The sequence below is a fragment of the Drosophila subpulchrella genome, chromosome 3R, assembly GCF_014743375.2.
Source record: "Drosophila subpulchrella strain 33 F10 #4 breed RU33 chromosome 3R, RU_Dsub_v1.1 Primary Assembly, whole genome shotgun sequence".
Classification (NCBI taxonomy): Eukaryota; Metazoa; Arthropoda; class Insecta; order Diptera; family Drosophilidae; genus Drosophila; species Drosophila subpulchrella.
In genome coordinates, this window is record NC_050609.1 from 4,256,334 (window position 1) to 4,276,709 (window position 20,376).

The 20,376-nt window shown below is 39.2% G+C and overlaps 2 protein-coding genes across 2 annotated transcripts; one reads left to right on the forward strand and one right to left on the reverse strand.

Annotated features, from left to right (window-relative positions):
• Nucleotides 1–6,701: 6,701 nt before the first annotated feature.
• Nucleotides 6,702–7,276, forward strand: LOC119552082. The gene is made up of 3 exons (XM_037861861.1): nucleotides 6,702–6,854; nucleotides 6,904–7,071; nucleotides 7,121–7,276. The coding sequence occupies exons 1-3, from the start codon at nucleotides 6,702–6,704 to the stop codon at nucleotides 7,274–7,276; spliced, it is 477 nt and encodes a 158-aa protein (XP_037717789.1).
• An 809-nt stretch (nucleotides 7,277–8,085) lies between these two features.
• On the reverse strand, nucleotides 8,086–15,348 carry LOC119560279 (calcineurin subunit B). Its single transcript, XM_037873652.1, has 4 exons — nucleotides 15,263–15,348; nucleotides 8,840–9,201; nucleotides 8,640–8,741; nucleotides 8,086–8,582 (listed from the first exon to the last, which is right to left on the reverse strand). Exons 1-4 carry the CDS (start codon nucleotides 15,264–15,266, stop codon nucleotides 8,382–8,384), a joined length of 669 nt encoding a protein of 222 aa, XP_037729580.1. The 5' UTR covers nucleotides 15,267–15,348; the 3' UTR covers nucleotides 8,086–8,381.
• Between the last annotated feature and the right edge of the window lie 5,028 nt (nucleotides 15,349–20,376).

Here is a 20,376-nt window from a genome sequence, read left to right on the forward strand (position 1 = left end):
CCTCCTAGGGCGATTTTGATTGATAAGACCCGGGCAAGTGTCTCTGATTTATTGATTAGTTGTCAAAGCGATTGCCATGCATTGGAAACACTTGCCGGTGGTCAAAGTAATTAAAATGTAAATGTGACAAACGTCGTGTTAGGCTGTAAGGACAGGAATGTGCACCTGCATACCAAAGCAGGGATACTTCTTTGTACACATTCGCATTATGTGCTGAGAAAAGGAAAACGTTTTACAAAAAAAAAGGTAAAAGGAAAGTGCCTCAAATGTATCTCCTTTTATCACCCTCTTTCTTAGGAAAATATTTCATCAAAGTTTTCTATATTCAATTTTGCTAAAAGTGTATCAAAATATTGTATCAAAAGTGGTAAGTATCGAACAAAAATTAAGGTCATACTTGAAAAATATATTTTGTTATATTTTGAAAGAATCTGCCCTTCGATTTTCTTAAAAAAATAACAAATTGTCATATTTTCCATTTAAGGGTTTAATGACTATCTAAAGATATGGTAAATATCCATCCTAAATGGATGAATAACGTTAAACATCATTTAATATATGTAGAAACATAATAATATCCTATTTAGATGTGCCTTTCGAGAAAGATTATTCCGCAATCAAGACCCCTTCCTTAGATCTTTAATAGTTGGCTGGCTTTTAAAAGGTTTTGCTTAGAAATTCCAGGTGAAAATCCCAAAAAAAAGTAGGCTTTTCCCAGTGCTACTGGTGGCTTCCATGCCAGCTGCATTATGGCTCCCCACTCGACATTCGGCACTCGGCAAAATGATTTGTATGTCAGCCGGAGGACCGAAATGGGGGGCACATGTTCGGCATGCCAAGCGCCACAAAGTATGCCGCACTTTTGCTTTGTTTCGTTTGACTATTGAGGTAAGTGTGTTGCTTTCTTCCCGCCGTTATGGCTGTGCTTTTGCCAAATGCAAATGGCATTTTGCAAGGACAAGTAGACTGGAAAAAAACCACATAAGAGAACACAGTACTGAATACTGAACACTGAGAAACAGGGAACAAGAGCAAATTGCATGTAGCGAAACTTTTCCTCATTACGCAGGCGAAAGAAAAACAACGTGCCCGCTCGCTCTCATTTTCCCTTGGGGCGAGTGCTGTATTAAAAATTTAAAATGCCATTGGAGTTTCGGGTGGTGGTGGTGGTAGTGGAAGTAAGGAAAGAAGAAGCAGCAGAAGCTCTAGGAGGTATTACTACCCATTTCCGGACAGGTGGCCTCGCCTATAGATTCCCAAAGATCGTGGAAAACCATCAAAGAGCGCAGCCATTTCCGTATGCAAATTATCTAGCTGAGTGGCATCAAGTTTTTGCGGACCAAGGCCGAATGAAAGGCAACTGCTCGGGTTTTCCACATCCCCTGCTTTTCCACACCCCCCCTCCTTTCCAGGGGGGAAATTTTTCCTGCAAATTTGCAAAGACTTCTGCCCGAAGTTTTTTACGTGCGCCGTCATAGTTTGTCAGCTACTTTCGTTGGCGGTTTATGCAGCTGCATAAATGTTACTTCTACTTACGTAAATTACAAAATAAAGTTATTACGAAAAGTAATTTAAGTTAAAAATTTTCGTGTGCCGTCGCAAATGTGCAGCCAACTGGCAACTGGTAAAACTGGTAGCTGAAAGAACCAAAGGTGGCCTGTAAAATCAGTTAACAACTTGCGGGCTCTTCCTTCCCAGCGGGCTTAATTGTAACTTAAAGCCGTTTGCAAATTCGCTTAAGCAAAAAGTTGGCATTGGTGAAACACAAAAAAAAAACGGCAAAACAGAAGCGGGTAAATCAATTTGCATTAAACATTCAAAGGCAGCGAAAAAAAGAAAGGCAGCAGAAACACTCATAAAGAATGCAAACTGGGGCTAAAACCGTAGCACAAACTTTTAGTTTGCTTTGATTGAGTGAACGTGGCCAAAAGAGCGGGCAGAAAGTACCAACCAGTTGGCCACGCTTAATCAATGGCCCAATGGACAAAATGGCCACAAAAACAGGAAAAGCTCGATCGCCTACGTACATCGACTACATCCACCTGCAATCGCAATCATGGACACATTCACATTGCTCGACAACAGGACAACAAAACCGTAAGCAATTGCCAGTCGCATAATGTCCTGGCCATCGTTGTTGCTGTTGTAGTCGCTCGGAAAATCAAGTTGAAAGTTCCTTGCAACTTGAGGTGCAAGTGTCGTGTTTTTGTCAACGGGCCAACAGCAGCAATTTCCGTTTCCTGTTCGCCGCTGATGGAAAAACGAGGCAACGAGTCAACGAGTATAAAAGTTTAGATTACAAATTCACATACGTAACTGCAGCCGTACACTGGTCAGCAGTTGATTTACCGCTCTGTAACTGTTGTTGCCGTGCACTGAGCGAAAGGGGGGGTTAGTTTAAATTCAACAATTGTTGACTATTTGGTAAATTGAGAAATAAAAGGCGTTAATGTTTCACTTTATTTACAAAAAAACTAAACGTTTTTCTAGTTCCATTTTACAATTTTGATAAAAAATGCCCTAAATTAAAAATTTAGTTGGTAATAAATTTCATTAGATTTTGAAATTACGTACCAATCTTATAAATATACAATGCTCAGTTAATTTTTCTTACTATCTTTTTTTAACTTTTGTTGTAAGTTTGAGGGTTTATTGTCTGAGTTTTATAATCAAAATAGAACAAAATTGTATCAATGACATATATGTACAATAAATTCCCAAAATAAAAAAAATCATTGTGGATTTGAAGACATTGAATCATTATTATCTGTCCCTGATTTTAATTAAATACCAATTTAATATAATTGCTTTACTTATTTTGCGATGCTACAATCGAAACATGTTTAATTGTAATTCATTTTATTTTCTTTTATTATATTATTATTATTATATAAATTATTATTATTTATTATTTCGAAAATACCCTAAAACACATATTCAAAACTACCCTATTTAAATTTCATATATGCACTATATTTTCGGTGTAGCTTTCCTTTAGCCTTGTTTCGTTTGCCGTGTTTTCTTTTTTGGCCTGGCTTGTGTTGGCTTGGTTTGGCTTGGTTTTCGTAGCCGGGCGCATGTTTTGTGGTCAACTCGGGGCAATGGCAATGCAATTGGGGCCTGGGCTTCCGAAGCTCCTCCTTCAGATCCTCCATCTCCTCCAGCTGCTCCTCCAGCCCCAGCCGCTGTACTTTTTGCCATTGCCACTCATGCGTGCCACGTGCTATGCTTTGATGTGGTGTGTTCAGTGCCTCCTCCTCCTCCTCCGCCGGCTCAATGCTCCTCCAGATTCCAGCTCCTAAATAAACTTGGAATAATAAGAGGCAAAAAAGAGGAAACGAATTGCCACACAAGCTCGCCTCAAATGTTACTTCTGCATTTGGGCAAATTGGACTCGGCGAAAGCCACACGGAGACACGAAACTTTGTAAATATTTTATGCATAAACACATACCACCTGGAAATGGCTTTCGACACAGCATCAAATAATATTTACTTGGCTAACACAGACACACCAACACACATCGCTCAGAGGGCTGCTTGGTTCATTAGGCCCAAAGAGCAAGTTGGGCCACAAAACCTGCAGATCAAGTCCGGATTGCGGCAGCTCAATGAATTTACCAACGATTGGACATCCCACAGAAACGAGCTCGGGAATCCCACAACCCTCGTCCTGCGAGAAGGACTCGAAAGTCGAAAAAAGGATGTGGATCAGCTGTCGCAGCGGAAAGCGGTCCATAAATAAAGCAGCCTAATCAACACAGCCATTGGCAGCATTATTGTCACGTATTATTTTACATTTGTCTACGTTTGGCTTTCTCCATTTTTTTGTTTTTCGCATTTTTCCCATTTTTTCTGCCATTGTCCTTTCCTGGCAAGTGCATCCATAAATTGTGAGCTCTGTTCGGGCATCCTTTTTATTTATTTACTCCGTGTAAGTGGAGTTCACTTTGCAATGCAATGCGCTGAGTGCAAGCATCCCGCCGTCCCTTTCCCTAAAATTCCGCGTCTGGAATGTTTCTTGGCATCATCCTCTCCTTTAAGACGGAACTCTCCGGCTATTTTATGGACGGATCGATATATTTATGCACCTTACTGTCGGGAATTTTCACTCAACTTTGGTTATATGACTTAGATGTTATGAAATTCTAAATAAATTCAATAAGCCATGCTTTACTAAATTCAAACTACATTGTTCCAATCATTTATATTTTGCATCTCAAACTAAATTTTTTAAAAATTAAGTAATTAATACATTTATAATCATATTTGCAAATGTTGAAAAATACATAAATTAATACAATATTGTTTAAATTGTGATAATTAGTGTATTTTTTCATAAGAATTAAGGCCTTGTAAATAGTGTTTGTCCAGATTTATTGCTATATTTTGATAACCGGCAGTTAAAGTCCGCGGTAAACAAAAAATTTAAGGGAATATCTAAGCATGGAGGTCTGTATCCATTCAGGAGTGCTCCCAATTCACATTTCTTGGCTTTTGTGCTGCCTTATGCTAATTTTCGCCTTCACTCGCATTCTCGCTGGCAGCTTAATCATGCATGTTTACACGCAAGTTCGAGTGGCAAACTCAAACACCCTGGGTTAACAACAGCAAAGTAAATGAATTGCACGGCTGAGGGAAGGTGGCCCCCTTTTACCGCCCCGCCCCCATTGTTATTTGCATAGCCGGGGGCGTGGCAGGGCATTCGGCACCCGTTCCGTTCCAGTCCGTTAATCAACGAGCGCCTGCCTGAAGTCAAACATTTAACTAAATTAAGTTTGTTTGGCAAGAATTTTTGCATAAATAATTACAAATGGGAACGGCTTAGTCGGCAGTGATCAGAAACGGGTTGAAGCCAAAGACGCCTCATTCTATCTCAAAAGGAAATCTTTACTGAAATGTAAATAAATATTAAACAAGGAAGAACGCTATAGTCGAGTACCTCGACTATCAGATACCCGTTACTCAGCTAAATGGACCAAAGGAAAATGGAGATATGCAAGCAGCAAATGCGCCACCTACCGGCGGTAGACAGATTTAAGCGTTTTGGGCGTTAGAGTGGGCGTGGCAAAGTTTTTTTAAAATCAATCGATAGGTATTGACGAGACCAATACATTTCAGTTTAAATTTTTTATCTAGCACGAAAATTGTGGGCGCCACAGGCTTGGGCGGTTTGTGGGCGTTAGAGTGGGCGTGGCAAACTTTTTTTAGATCAATCGATAGGTATTTACGAGACCAACACATTTCAGTTAACATTTTTTATCTAGCATAAAAATTGTGGGCGCCACAGATTTGGGCGGTTTGTGGGCGTTAGAGTGGGCGTGGCATATTCGCGTAACAAACTTGCGCTGCGCTTTAGCCTACGGAATCTAAATCTCAAAACCCCGTTTCTCTATCTTTGATATTTTCCGAGATATCCGCGTTCATATTTACGATTTTTTGAAGTTTGTGGGCGGTTCGTGGGCGTTATAGTGGGCGTGGCAAACTTTTTTTTGGGTCAATCGGTAGGTATTGATGGGAACAATACATTTCAGTTAAAATTTTTATTCTAGCATCAAAACTGTAGGATCCACGGTTCTAGGCGGTTTGTGGGCGTTAGAGTGGGCGTGGCACTCTTTTGAAATAAACTTGCGCTGCGCAGGAATCTCAGGAATCTGCATGCCTAATCCCAGTATTGTAGCTCTTATAGTTTCCAAGATCTCAGCGTTCATACGGACAGACGGACAGACGGACAGACGGACAGACGGACAGACGGACATGGCTAGATCGACTCGGCTAGTGATCCTGATCAAGAATATATATACTTTATGGGGTCGGAAACGCTTCCTTCTGCCTGTTACATACTTTCCGACGAATCTAGTATACCCTTTTACTCTACGAGTAACGGGTATAAAAAGTATCTTGATTACGCAACAGAAACCCAGATGATTAAATTTTTAAAGCAACCGACATTGTTAAAATTAAAGAACTATTTTTAATAATTGTAATTTAGATAAAGGGTAGAATAACTCAAAATAAGATTTATGAACTCTTTGGCAAGGGTATTTTAAATTTCCTATTTTAATCTGCCGGCTTTCTCGAGTTTTCCACCTACCTCTGACACTCTTGTTATTAGACTCTTGTTTGTTTACTTTGTTGTTTCAAGTTTCACTGACTCGTTACTTCGTTTGAATTTCTTTCCGACTGTTATGCAAATGTGCCCACTTTTCTAGCCATTAACTCTTCTATGGAAAGAGTCAAGTCTGATTTGTTAATTAATCTTTTTTTGTCTGTCTTCAAACAACGTGTGTAAATGTATTCTTGCCTTTACGATCTCGTATTAATAATATTTGAGGAAGGAGAACATTGCCATTCCGCAAAGATATCTATGTGTTCTGTGTATGAGGGCTATGACTATATAATCCCCCGAATGAAAGGTTAATAAAATAATACTTTTTAATGGACTCTTCCAATAATAAATAATGAGCGTCATTAGGGCTTATCGATTATTGTTTAATGCGAATATAAGAGGGGACAAATCACAAAATAAAAATACTCTTTTGAAAAATTAGAACAGTATTATTTAGAACTCGAAATGTTTCGAACGGAACTGTCTGTGTACTTTTCTCTTTTTCTGCTCTTTTTAACCGTCCATGAAGTTCGTATTTGAAATTGTTATACTACCAAAACGTGTGTCCCGCTAATTATATATATCTGAAGGCCATGTCAGGTTTTGAGATGACAAATATTATATGCACATCGCTGGACGAATCTTATGCTTCATTTGAGTATTGTTACTTGAAATCCGTGAATCGAACTCATAAATACGCATCTTTGAAAGCAAAATTACACAAGGGGCCCGTTTATAAAATTAAGGTAAGGATTATAATAAGATGTTTCAAATAATCCCTTGTATATATTTCAGGTAAACTTTGCGATTTATCAACGGCTAAACGGATACAAGCCATTTCTGTATAATGTCACCGTCGACGGATGTAAATTCGTATTAAATCAAAAATCTTCTCCAGTGACCTCATTTATTTTTAACCTTTTCGCTCCTTATTCGAACATGAATCACTCGTGTCCCTATGACGTAAGTAAATTTTATCACATTTAATTATAATTTAGCAAGTTTATTTCAGAATGACATAATTGTGGAAAAAGTGCCTTATTCGTATTTAAATAGCCAGTTGTCGACTGTTTTGCCTTTTCCAAAATCTTCTTATGCATTTTGCAGCGATTGGTATGGCGATGCGATAAAACGAGCATCCGTTAATGTTTATGGTACATTAACATAGAACAATCATATTTTGCTAATTTTTTTCAATTTTTTAACTGACTAAACTAAACTGAACTCAGCATAAAGGGTCAATAAATTATGTATGTGTAAATAAAATTTTTTTTAATTGCAAAGCAGTTTTGTTTGATAAGTAGATCTCAGCAATTAAAAATGTTTTGGGTTTTTAAGCAATTTTTCGGATGAATGAACGAAATGAGAATTTAATGAGTTTGGTGCACAAAAAAAAGTATACCTATAGTATATTACCTAGGGCTGATATATACCTTAAGTTAAGCTTTAATTTCTTAACTTAACAAAATCGGAGTGCCTTAAATGGAGCGCCCAATCTAAAATTGTCATAATTAGAGCAACCAGCCAAGGGGCAAACTTCAAGGACCTGCAGTGGCTGAACGGCCGCCGACTGCAGTTAGAAGCCTGGAATGGAGAATGTCCCGACAATGTAGAACACCATCCATCAAATGTCAATTGTATGCCAACTGCCAACAAATCAAGCTGTCATGAGGCAATGGCAAAAGGCAGTCGTCGAGCCAGTAGAGCGTTCAACCAGAGCAAAGTATTTCTGGAGCTCCGCTCCATATTTAAAATTATGCCACTAAAGCAGGCAGTGCACTGAGAAAAATAGTTCCAGGCCCAAATCATAAGCAATGTGTTTTATTTGCTAACGATTATTAAATCCCTTGAATAAGTTATTGTAACAAAAATTTAAGAGTGTGTAAAATAGTAAAATGCTACAAAATTGTAAAGTAATTATGTTATACTTTTGTCAATTTTTTTTATTCTTCCTGATTTTTGGCCTCATTTTTAAAATCTATAATATAAATCATTTTTTTCCGTGTGGCTATGAGGCAGCTGGGGTCCCCTATATGTGCTCCATCCATCCATCCATCTATCCAGCGTCTAGTTGCAGCTGTCAGCGCTCTATTCTGCAGTTCATCATCATTGTCATTGACATTTTCGAGTGGCTACAATGGCTGAACAGAGGAAAACGCGGTGGCGGGTCGCACTGATTTGCATTGCTTTCGATTTATTTGTGCCTGAAAGATTTATGCGACTGTTGGGTGTCCTGGCACACTGCCACATACCCTAACATCCCACACCCCATCCTATATCATGCCCATTTCGGGGATGTGAGAGTATATGGCCGTGCAGTAGGCCACCACCAGACGCGTCTCGTCCGTGGGAAAGATGGGACCCAGGAACTCCAGCATGCTTGGCTGTTGCACCACGATCGATCTGTACTCCTCAAATGAGATGATGGCGTCTTGATCCTCATCAAATTTCAGGAGTAGAAAATCGACCATGTCCTAAATGGGCAAAAGAGACATTTACAATGTGATTGACTTTGATTTATTATAGCTCACCAGTCGCATTTCGATTACCTCGTCATCGTCCCCGGGGAAAAACCTCTCGACCGAAGATGATATTATCTCTCGATTGATGCCCAAACCATTTTTGTCATAGACCTGATATGGGATTGATTATATTTTAAAAAAATTCAAAATTGTATGGTTGTATTTAAATTTAAGTCAAGTTATAAGTTATCAAAAACTTGTATCATTACCATGTAGGCGAACTTCATTTTGCGCTCCATATCGCGAGTCATTAGAATGGTCATGTAATTAACGAACTCCATGGGCGTCACATGCTTCCTGCCCCCCGCGATGAGGGTTACGATTCTATCTACCACATCCATGTCGTATAGCTGCTGGAACCCTATCACTATGTTGACGAACTGGGAGGAGGTTATGCGGCGTGCTGAGGGTCCGTTCTGGAGACTGAACTTGTAGTAGATCAGCAGGATGCAGGTCACCTCGGAGTCGTTGAAGGGCACCAACCGGGCAATCTGAGGAACCAGTCCGCTGTATACCGACTGGAACCGCTGATTGAACCGATCGTTCATCGTAAGGTCTAACTTCATCTTCACTGGTTAGGAAAACAATTAACGGAACTCAAGTTTCAATAATAACAATAACATAAAAACAAACTGACTGCTATTCAAATGAAAAGAAAAACAATAAAGTGGTGATTGAAAATAAATATATAGGTATATTTTTAGATATTAAATTGATTCAACCGGAAACCGTGAAGAAATATTATCTGCGCCAAATCAAAATATTTCTGAAATTGGGCTAATAATAGAATTTAGAGGACGAATTGCCATGGATCCATTTAAATTTGGGCTGCAGGAAATTGATGCCATTAAGCTCTTGTCTGGCGTTTTAGTGCAGTCACCGGAAGTGGCTTGGGGCGTCGATTTATTTAAAGAAAAAATCAAAGAGCAGGAAAGTGAAAGTGGAGTGGTGGGGCAAGTGGAAAGTGGGCGGGGTGGTGGTGTTGGTGGTCGGTTGGGCGTGTAGGTGGACACTTTTCCGGGCAGACGCATACATCAAACTGCCAGACAGACGACGGCGGCCCACAACATGCATATCAGTCAATTTATCTCCAATTGTGTGTGCGTGTAAAAAAAATTACGCAATTTATACGGCAAGCGAAGGTCCATGGATGTGTGCCTGCGGACCCATTGAACTTTCCCAGAGAAATCTACATATTGATAAATGACCCCAGCGGCCAGCGAGGCAGAAAAATCGATGGACGAACCCCACTTGACATTTAAAGCGCCGTGGCGAATTTATGCGAATTTATATTGCCTTTGGGTTGGCCTGTCTTTGATTTCATTTAATCAGATGACGATAATTGCAGAGACCTACCCGAAAACTGGGTCACATTACTGGGCGGGCATGGATTTAACAAACTTAAAGTAAACTTTATTATGCACAGGCGACAGATGGACTGACTGCCCAGCCAACTGCGAGTACAACTGCCCGTGTCGGGGAAAAACTTCATCAAAATGCAGCCTCCGCATCCATGGGCCTTCCATGGGTTGCAAAATGGTGGAAAATCGCCGAGCGACAGCGGTAGCAAAGTGTAAAATAATTACTCGGCTTTTTCTGCATTACTTGGGCGCTTTTTGACGCACTGTTTCAAGTAATTAATTGAATAAGCGCCTTGGCCCGCAATTGTATTAAATTGCCCGCTGCATTCCCACTGATTGACTTTCCGTCTCTGCGCCAATAATTATTCAAAGTGGCATCGCACGCAGATCCAGCTGGGAGCTGGGAGTTCCTTGCAACGCAGTTTAATGTCCGGGACTCAATGATTTTACTTAAATTTGTCATCGCCTCACTGCGAAAAAATATGGAAACTTAAAGCTAATAAATTAATAATGTGTTAAGGATATTTTTAGAGTGGACTCCCTTTAAAAGAGAGCCCTGCTATATATTTTATATCTATATAATTGAAACAATATTTAAATATTTTTTAAGAAAAACAATTTATGAACTTTATTTATTATAGTATCGGTAAAATCTTACGAATCTTCTTTTTTCTCAGTTTTTGCTAAGAAATCTTCTTAAAAGAGATGGGTACAAAAATATTGTACCAAAATAAACAAGGAAAAGTATTTCATGGCATTAAAAAGGTAATTACAACGTGGTTCAGAACAACGCTTTGTTTGGGAAGGACTGTAACATCAAGGAAACATTTAAAATATATCTCATTGCCTTGACTTCTGGGTGGAAATGTTTTGAAGCAGTTTGGGTATTTGTGTTTTTAAGTATCTAGCTTGCATAACCTTCTCTTCCCCATAAAACATCCAGCCAAACTTGCAAAGTAGTTGCGAACTTTTATTGCCTGGCCAGAGCTTGTCGACATCGTCCTTTGGAAACGAGTGATCATTTTGTATTTTTTTGTTGATGACCATCAAAAATACATGCCTTGTTGTGAATCTCGGCAAACATGCCCTTGCATTGCATAATTGCAGCAGCAAAGTTTACGGGCAACATCTAGGTACATATGGTATATGCAAATGGGAAAAGGTTCTGGAAAATGGGGAAAAATCAGAGGCGGTAAGCGCTGCGTGAATAATTGTCTGTTGCCACATAGCAGGGAAATAATTTGCAGCCAAACGGAAAAAGCCGCACGGCAGCACACACGAAATTATAACATTTAATTTTTAATTATGAGTATTATTAACATGCCTGAAACTTTTCGCCACAGACACACGGCTGCCGAGGCAACTATGAAATAAATGGGAGAATAAAAAACCGCATGGAGATAGAGAAAGCAGCGAAGGGCAAAGATATGTGCATACGCGAATGTAATTATTTTGCATTTAAAAAAAGGCCAGGACTCGTGAGCACCGGAGCCCTTGAAAGCCGTTTGCCACCTAATTATCTTGACTAATTGCAAGGCAACAAAAGCCACAGCCGTTGCCTTAATAATATAACACTTTAGTCAACCCAATGGTCACCGTGAATGGCATTCCAGTTTGTTTAAAAATAATAAAACCAGGCATGTGGTAGAGGGATTATGTTGGGGCTTTCAGAAAATAAACAAAGGGTACGACAAACAATTAAACTGTTTTTAAGGAAAGGGTAACTTTAATGGAAAGGTTTCTAGGAACTTAATGATTTAAACGAGTATTTAGGTATTATACCATTTAAATTCTTATTAAGTAATTTATTAAATAAATACATATAGGTATTTTAAACCTAACATCTGACAGTATTCTCGGTTTGCTAAAAAGTAAGTAATAGATATAACAAGCCGACTAGGGCAGACATTAAATTGTTTTTCCACCTGGTTGATGGTACAAATGGTGGAATTATTTTGCATTTACATGCAACAAAAGCGATAAATACGATCGTGCGCCATTTGTTTGCTGTTTATATAGTGAAAAAACAATGCCGGGTAGTTGGCCACTGATTTATGGCCGGAGTTGAACCCGGGGCGTGTCACTTACAAGTCGAACAGCAGCTGTTGGTGCCGCTGATGTTGCTGGTGGTGCAGATGGTGCCGCTGTTGCTGCTGCGGGGATGCAATTTCTGTTGCAGTTGCATCTGTATCTGCGGTCGCGCTGGCTTTGTTTCCGGGCCACGTTCATTATTCATCAATAGTTTTTTGGCCAGACCGTTTTAATGTAAAGTGCGCCGGCTTTTTGTGCATGTTTATTTAAGCGCGTGTACTGCAGGTGTTGATGCAATATTAATGGCATTTTAAATGCCGCAAATGCCGGCTTGCGTAGAAAGTCTTTTTGATATTTTTCACCAATTAATTTGCCATTTAATTTTTAATTATATTATTGCCGACAGCGAGTGGCTTTTGTAACACGAGCGAAATGCACATTTCATATGCAAGTTTTGCGCCAAATTTATTGTAATTTACTTAAGAGCCATTCCCCCAATGAAACACTGAAACAGAGGACATTCGAACAGGCCGCGAGTGTATGGTAAAAATGCAATTTGCTTGTTATGTGCATTTTTAATGGCACGTAAATAAATTGCTGCCTCGCCGCATTAAGCTCAATGCAGCAAACCCAATTAACATTGGCTCAAATAGCTTGTCGATGAGTTGGGCCAACTTTAAGCGGCCAACAACTCCGGCTGGCAAATTTACGGCAAACTATTTACCGATTCTCTGGTGCCTCGTTAGCTGTTTCTGCTAGTTACGGGGCGTATGCGCAATGTGGAGCAATGCGAACGCACAGCAGCCGCTGCCCAATCATCATTGCGGGGGTCTAATATCGCCCCAGTGTGACGTTTGTCTAGCAATCATCATTACAGACATTAAAATGCCCGGAGGCCCAATTTCTTTGCAGTTAATCTGATGAGAAATCCCCAATATTCAAATGGCCAAACAAACACTTGGATGCGCTTCTAAAAATAATTTAAGTTCATTAAAAATCATACAGAATTTCGAGTTCTTATTAAAAATTCACAGAAATCATTAGGTTTTCAAATGAGTTTTAAAGGTGCCTAAAAGTATGCAACGATATATTTTTAGCACTTATATAGAAGTTCTTTGTACCGCTGCATACTTTTATACACCACGACAAAAGATTAAAAGTCTTTGTAATTCCCGTTTTAGGTTCTATAAAAGTGCCAAGGTAGTTAAACAAATAGGTAACCTGATGATGATCCTTGCTTGCTGGTGCTAAATCAGACTTCCCAGGAATTAAATCCGTTAAGGAGGTGTATCCACCAACTGCAGTCATCCCATCCAGTGGCTTATTCAATTTACGGCACTGCAATCTGGAACAATCGCCGGAGTGGAGTTTTCAAGCTTAACTCCCTGGACATCGCCGGTTTGTCTTGTAATTTACTTGGGCTAATTAGATGCAGTGACTGTCGCCGCCAACCAAGGACACACCCATCCGAAAGTTGCAGGCGGAGGCGGCCTTCATTTGCATAAATTTGGCATGCAACTTGTGAAGGCCCTCACTTTGTGTCGGACATGTTGGGTTTGCAGAAATTTCAAATTTGTCGCCGCTCATGACAAATACAGTGCCAGCACTGGGGACATAAATTAATTTAAATTTTAATTCGTTTATCGCGTTTTGTCAAGCCGGTGCGCTGTCTTTGCCGTAATTGCCAATCATCTGGTCGGGCAACGCCCCTCCCTTAATTTTTTTTTCGCCGCCCCCTTTAATGGTCAGAAAGTCAATTAGTCTTTATTAAGCTGCAGGTCGCTGACTCGACGGGCCGGTAATGCAAATGCTGTGTCTTTTGGCCCCATAAAAATGCAGCGCACAGATACGCGAGATTCGGATACAGATACTGGAATACAGATACGGGTGATACGGCACGGCGTTAATAATAAGCAACATTCACAAACAACAAAAGGCCATTTTAATGAAATAACCATGTGCGTGGGGGCTGAATCTCTCGCATCCTGGCCGGGTTCAACACTAACAGCGTGCGTGTACAAGATGGAATCATTAAAGGAAATGAGTTTTTTCCCCATCGGGTTATGACAAAAAATGCGTTAAAATAAATTATTTTAATGTAGTTCTCATGTCAGTGGTGTGTTTGAGATCCGCACCATTCCACCGCTTCCACCTTTGTGCGAGTGCGCGCTTTTAAAATATTCATGTAATCACAAAAGTACACATGTAATAAAAAAAGAGGCAACAAGAAGTGTGCGAGAACACTCGAAATGGGACCGAGTTGTGTGCAAATGTTTGCACAGCCTACGGATGCTGAAGGTAAGAGATCACACTGCGAAAAAATGTTGATTAAGTAAAGGAATATTTACAAGTAAAGATTGAAGCCACATGTTTTTGAAATTACAGTTTTTCAATCATCTATTATGCGAGCAGAATCGTTTTGTATATAATTTATTTTAAAGCTCTGGTTGTTTATGTGGTAAATCCAATTAGGTAATGCTTCGGTATAAATTTCTATAACATTAAATATTTTCTTCTGACAATAAAAACAAGAATCTAAAACTGCCCAACAGTATGTAATAAAAATACAAACATGGCATTTATTTTCAGTATGTAGCTGTATTGCGGCATTTTTTTGACACCTTGGGTTGACAATTTTTCTAAATAAAATAGTGTACCTTTTTTTTGACAGTGCGCAGTTAGTCTTACTGGTAATAAGCCCAGCGAATCGGAAATATGGGCCAGGGCTAGCGCCTTTGACAGCCGCAGCCACAAAGCCGGACCGGAGCTCAGTTCAATTTGTCTCAGCTACTGGCTGCTGCTGCGAGTACGAGTATTGGATTTATCGGGGTCGAGGGTCTGGCCTGTTGTCGCCTGCAATTTGTGCAGCTGCTTGGCCCCGAAACTAATTGATTTCGATTCTGGCCCAGGCCTACGCAGGATGCACAGGATGTAGGATGTAGGCTGGTGGAGGTTCGAGGCCCACCTGCTGACCTGCTGAGTGGCCATCGCCACCGCACACATAAAACAATGTCAGTTCGCAGAGAAAATGGAACTCACTAAATTGCTATCAACGATTTCAGGGGCTTAAGTTGTTTTAGATGCATTTTATATGTATCAACTAAAATATATGTGAAATTAAATCTGTGTTTATCAAGAAGGCATTTTAATTATCCGATTAGGAAGGCTGAAATATTTTGCTATTTTAAATTAAAAAACAAACATTTCACAAGGTCGATTATTAGGCTTAGAGGCACTTACACATTTTGATTGTCAGAATCGCTCAACCATTCATAATAGGCACATGGGATTTCTTGAATTGAAAGCGGCCTGAGCTGAGCTTTTGCCGGGGTCAGCTGAAGCGACGACTGGCTCTTTGAAGGGCAACGTGGCGTATGATTCATAAATAGAAATTCGCCCACATATCCGTACAGAAACCCATAAACGAATTAGGCAAATTGTTTTTTGTGCGGATGCTGCCATGCATTTGACACAAGTGGCGCGGCATCAAAATTCATCTGAAAAATTAGCCTCACATTCGGGATCAGCGACTCGTGTCCGGCGGGGTCAAAAACAACTGACCCCGCACAGGCGTGGCCGCAATTATTGAAAGCATTTCGGGTTTTGTGGTAAAAGTGCAGCTGCTGACCATGTGCCACGCCTTCGCTCCGACCCCTGCCACGCCCCCCGGCCACAGGGAACTCGGTTAGATAGCCATTATGTGTTTAACATGTTTTAATGAACACAAACTAACACGAGTTGGCACAAAAGGATGTATATACGAATGGCAAATCGCTGATTAACTATTACTAATTGGATGAGTAAGCAAAAAAGAGAGAAATGCTGGTCTAAAAATCACTATTATTTAATGAGAAAGAATTTACTCCCTGATTTTTTAAATATTTTTAGTAGCAACATCTCACTAAATAATGCAAATTGGCTTTTGTTTGTTAAATTTTTCAATTAAAATGCTTAGAAGTTAAGTCCACAATAGTTTTATCAACAAGGGCTTTGCAATTTATTAAGTTCTTGGATTCGCAGAAGAGCGATATTTATTCTATTTAAAGCTGTTTGTTAAATTAAAAAAGGGTATCTTTTAAAGTTTACTTTACTGTCCTTAAACTATTGTCCCTTTTCTTACCTCATTCAAAATCAATCTGAATATTTGACCAACAATTAATCGGTGTGAAAAGTGTCTGATTGTAAGCTCACTTATTACCAGGTATTACAGTCAAGTAGCAAATTTATTCAAATTGTATTTATTCAGTATCTCGTATCCAAGCAATTGAGCACCTGAATTGACATTTTAATTTTCGCATTAAGTAGTTGTCAATGCGATATGCAAATCTTTCGCACGGCAATCCACATTTAGTAAGTGCATCAATAATCGAATGGAATTGAATGTAATTTCAACTTGATTACCGACAAATTTACATTTGACTTCGGACAAATTGAATTCTATTTTTGCAAAAATTTACCAGGCGATTGGAATTTCAAATAAATTAAAGTCTACTTTGACGGATGTCCCCAGCAAATAGAGGATGCGCATCGATCAAATGTTAGCCGGGAATTTTTAATCTTGATATGGGATGGCTGTCAATTGGTGTTTGAAAAACTTTGACATCGCCAGCGTTGTTTGGTTTGATTTAAAATTCAATTAAATGCAATTTAATTTATGGATCGCAGGGCAAATGGAAAAAGCTCCAATTAATAATCTGTTTACAAATTATTTGCGAATTAATTCTCGCTCGCACACAATGCGCATGTAATGTAATTAAAAGCCATGGCCTGACAAATCAAAGTGAATTATGCAAAAACAATTTGAAAATGCGAGCAACGTCAGTGTTAATTAAAGCGGATATTTCTCTAAAAAAAATACTGTCTGATTATACTAAATGATAATCTATAGCAGACATTTGAAGTTTACCTGAAAAATATCTACACACCTGCTTTGTGTGAGAACAAAATCCTTTAAGAACAGGCCCAGCAGTTATTCAAGAGTTAAGCCCCTTCACACACTCCACCCACTGAGAAGTCGAGCAAGCTTGTTTATTTTACACAGGAGTATTTTTAGTCCTTTTCCTACTGCTGCTCCTGGGCTCGTAAATATATTTACTTTCGCTTTTTGCCGCTACAGAAACTTGGCCGCCATCGTCGCAGGCTCCTTTAGTTGCAGCCACAAATCTTGGCCGAAACTGAAACAATGGCCAGAAACAAAGGCCAACGGAATGACATCGACAACAACTTAAATGACAGTTTATAGCTCCCACGTTGAACACGTTTTAGGTTCTCTACTGCTGGCTACTGGCGGGCAAAGGTTATTAAGCGGCAGCGGGAACAACATAATACACTGGAAAAATTCGAATATAGCCAAGTAAGCATTTTTATATTTTTTAGTAAAAAGATTTTCAATGTAGATTTCCCTGTAAAAAAATCTTTTAAAAATATTTTGATAACAAATTCTTAGAATTTTTTTCGTAGACGATTTAAATAATTTTTTAGAACATTTTTACCAAATCAATGTAATTGATTTACCACTTTCTAATAAAATAAAAAATACTTTTATATGGTTACTTGTACTTAAAATTTTATTTTAGTGTATAAATGGCGTAGAGCAAGCCCAAAACGGCAATGAGCGGATTTGTTGGCACAAACAGCCGAGGCAATTTATTTTCCAAGCCAAAAGCGTAAAATGAACAGGGGGAATGTGAGAGGAAGGCGGCAAATCAGCGCCGGCGAAATGCTTTCTCTTTTTGTTGTTTTTCCAGATTGGTGTGTGCTTTTGTGTGTGTGGGGTGGTGTATGCGATTGTGTTGGTTTTGGCATCCACAGTGTCAATTTGATGTATCGATGCGTGTGGTCACCTCACCTCCCACTGAACTTCATCCAGCTCATTCGGTGGCAATTGTCCATTTCATTTGCAGTTGATTAGGCATTGCTCATGATATTCATCATACGCCGCGTGGCCGCCAAAACAGGACGTTCACACTGGAAAATAATAAAGAGGATAGGTATATAAAGAAGTACAAGTAAGAAATAAAAGGAGATGCTGTTTGTATATAATTTTTAGAACCTAAAAACAAATTATTCAATTATTTTTTATTGCCATATTATTACCGAATTGGTCTTATTTTTTTTGAAGTGTAAAGCTTAGCTTAGACATTCAAAACCAAATTATTGTCATCCGACGGAACAATGCGGGAATTCCGCCTGCCAGAGATGAGCAAACAAGCACATGTCGAGGAAAGTGAATCCCAAGGGGATCAATGGCGTTAAATAACTTGAAAATTGAGTCTTGCCCCAAGATGGGAATTGCCGCATAATAATGGCAAGTGAAAATATTTGGACAGACAGAGCCACAGAGGCGATTAGTTTGCGACGAGACATTGCCGGGGACATCAATTATAATCCAAATGAGCCGCACACACAGCCAGAAATTGTCGGGTCCCAAGTAATCCGCCTTGGCAATAAAATCAAACAAACTTCCACCCACTTGAAGTCTGGGCTCTGGCTTAGCTCCTCAATCGCTTAATCGTTTTGTTATTTATACATCTAATTTGATCTGTAATCGATGGCGAACCGCCCTCAACTGCAAATGGGAGTTCCTGCCTCATATATATTGCCGCAAATACATTTAGGATGTAACTTCCTTCCGCCCCTCTTCAGTCTGATACATGACACTTGTAAGCGAGCGTTTTGTAATCGAATCCTTGTTAGGCCCAGTATCAATATGTCGACGCAAAGCTGGGTACATAAAATGACAAAAATTATTGAACAGCGATTACAAATGCCACAACAATTGTAGGGGCTTACTATCTAGCAACATGGATTTAATTGTTTGGCAATTTTGGGTTTATTGTTTGCTTTATTTTGTCAATTTATAGACTTTTTTCAGGCGGAGTGGAAAACGTGAAAGGAGATCGGAGAAAAAATTCCTGATTTTGGTTTAATACTATTAAAAAAGAACATCTTTGAGAGACTTTATGTATTGAAAGCTTTTAATTTTGGATACCGCAAATTCATAGCTTCAGCATACCTCCCTTTATGTTGCAAAACCCCATCCGTAATTGAATACCAAGGCGGTCGCTCCATTCATGCACTAATCAAATCTTGGCGTACACATGTGACCACCATTAAGATCCGCATAAACCAAACCAAAACCCATACTGTAGCCCGTGGCTAATGGTGGTTATTCGCTTCCATTCCATAATTCAATAATAATACCACATCAGAGACGCTGGGCGCTAAATTAAGTTGCCAGTTTGCCAGTTTACCAGTCGAAAGCTGAAATCCCAATTCCAAGAACACCTACTGATGCCGCCGAAATCCCAGAGCAATTCCCCCTTTTCCCGATTTTCCACAGCACAGCACGCATTTAGCACAACTTCATTTATCTTTTGCATTTTCCTTTAGCATTTAATTAAAAAGACAAGTTCCCATTGTCGGTGGCGGCAGTCAGCCTGCCTTTTATCCTCGCCTGCTCCAGACATCCTGTTGGCTGCTAATGTGTGTCCTCCTATATATATATCTATATATATATATATATATATATTTATGTGTGTAGGTAGTCCTTTGTGGCACAACAACACATCTACAAGGACATATTTGCGGTTTCTGCGCCAACATTGTCGCCCCTGCGACTGTCACTGTCACATATGCTAGCCCAACCCTTGTGCGTTCCATTCCCGTTGTCTGCGAATTGTCTCCCTGCCCCGCCCCTAATCTCCCTTATCTCGGGGACTTCCGCCCACTCACCTGCCCATTAAAAGCATAATCATGTTGCCGTGATAAATGCCTAAATGCCGGGGCCACAGCTAGCTGCCTCCGATCAATTAAAGCCGCTGAAAAACCAGCCGGCAGGCAACAAATTTAAAGGTAGACTAGAGTCCGTTAATGTAAATACCCTTGAATACTTCAAATTAATAGAACACACCATAGAAATGTTTTTAAAATTCTAAAGAGGACTCTTACAATAAACATGAATCTGTTATTTCCTAAAATAAAATGTTGTATGATGGATGGATGAGCTATATTTATTTATACTGTTAAAACCTTAAATAGATATTCCATTATTTGTGTTCTAAGGATAAATAATAAATGTATGTATTAAAATGCGACATTATTAAATCTTAAATATAGATCTTAGGGATTGTTTTTGTTTTTAGAATTCTAAAGAGGACTCTTACAATAAACATGAATATGTTATTTCCTAAAATAAAATGTTTTATGATGGATGGATGAGCTATATTTATTTATACTGTTAAGACCTTAAATAGATATTCCATCATTTCTGTTCTAAGGATAAATAATAAATTAAAATGCCACATTATTAAATCTTTAATATAGATCTAAGGGATTGTTTTTGTTTTTAGAAT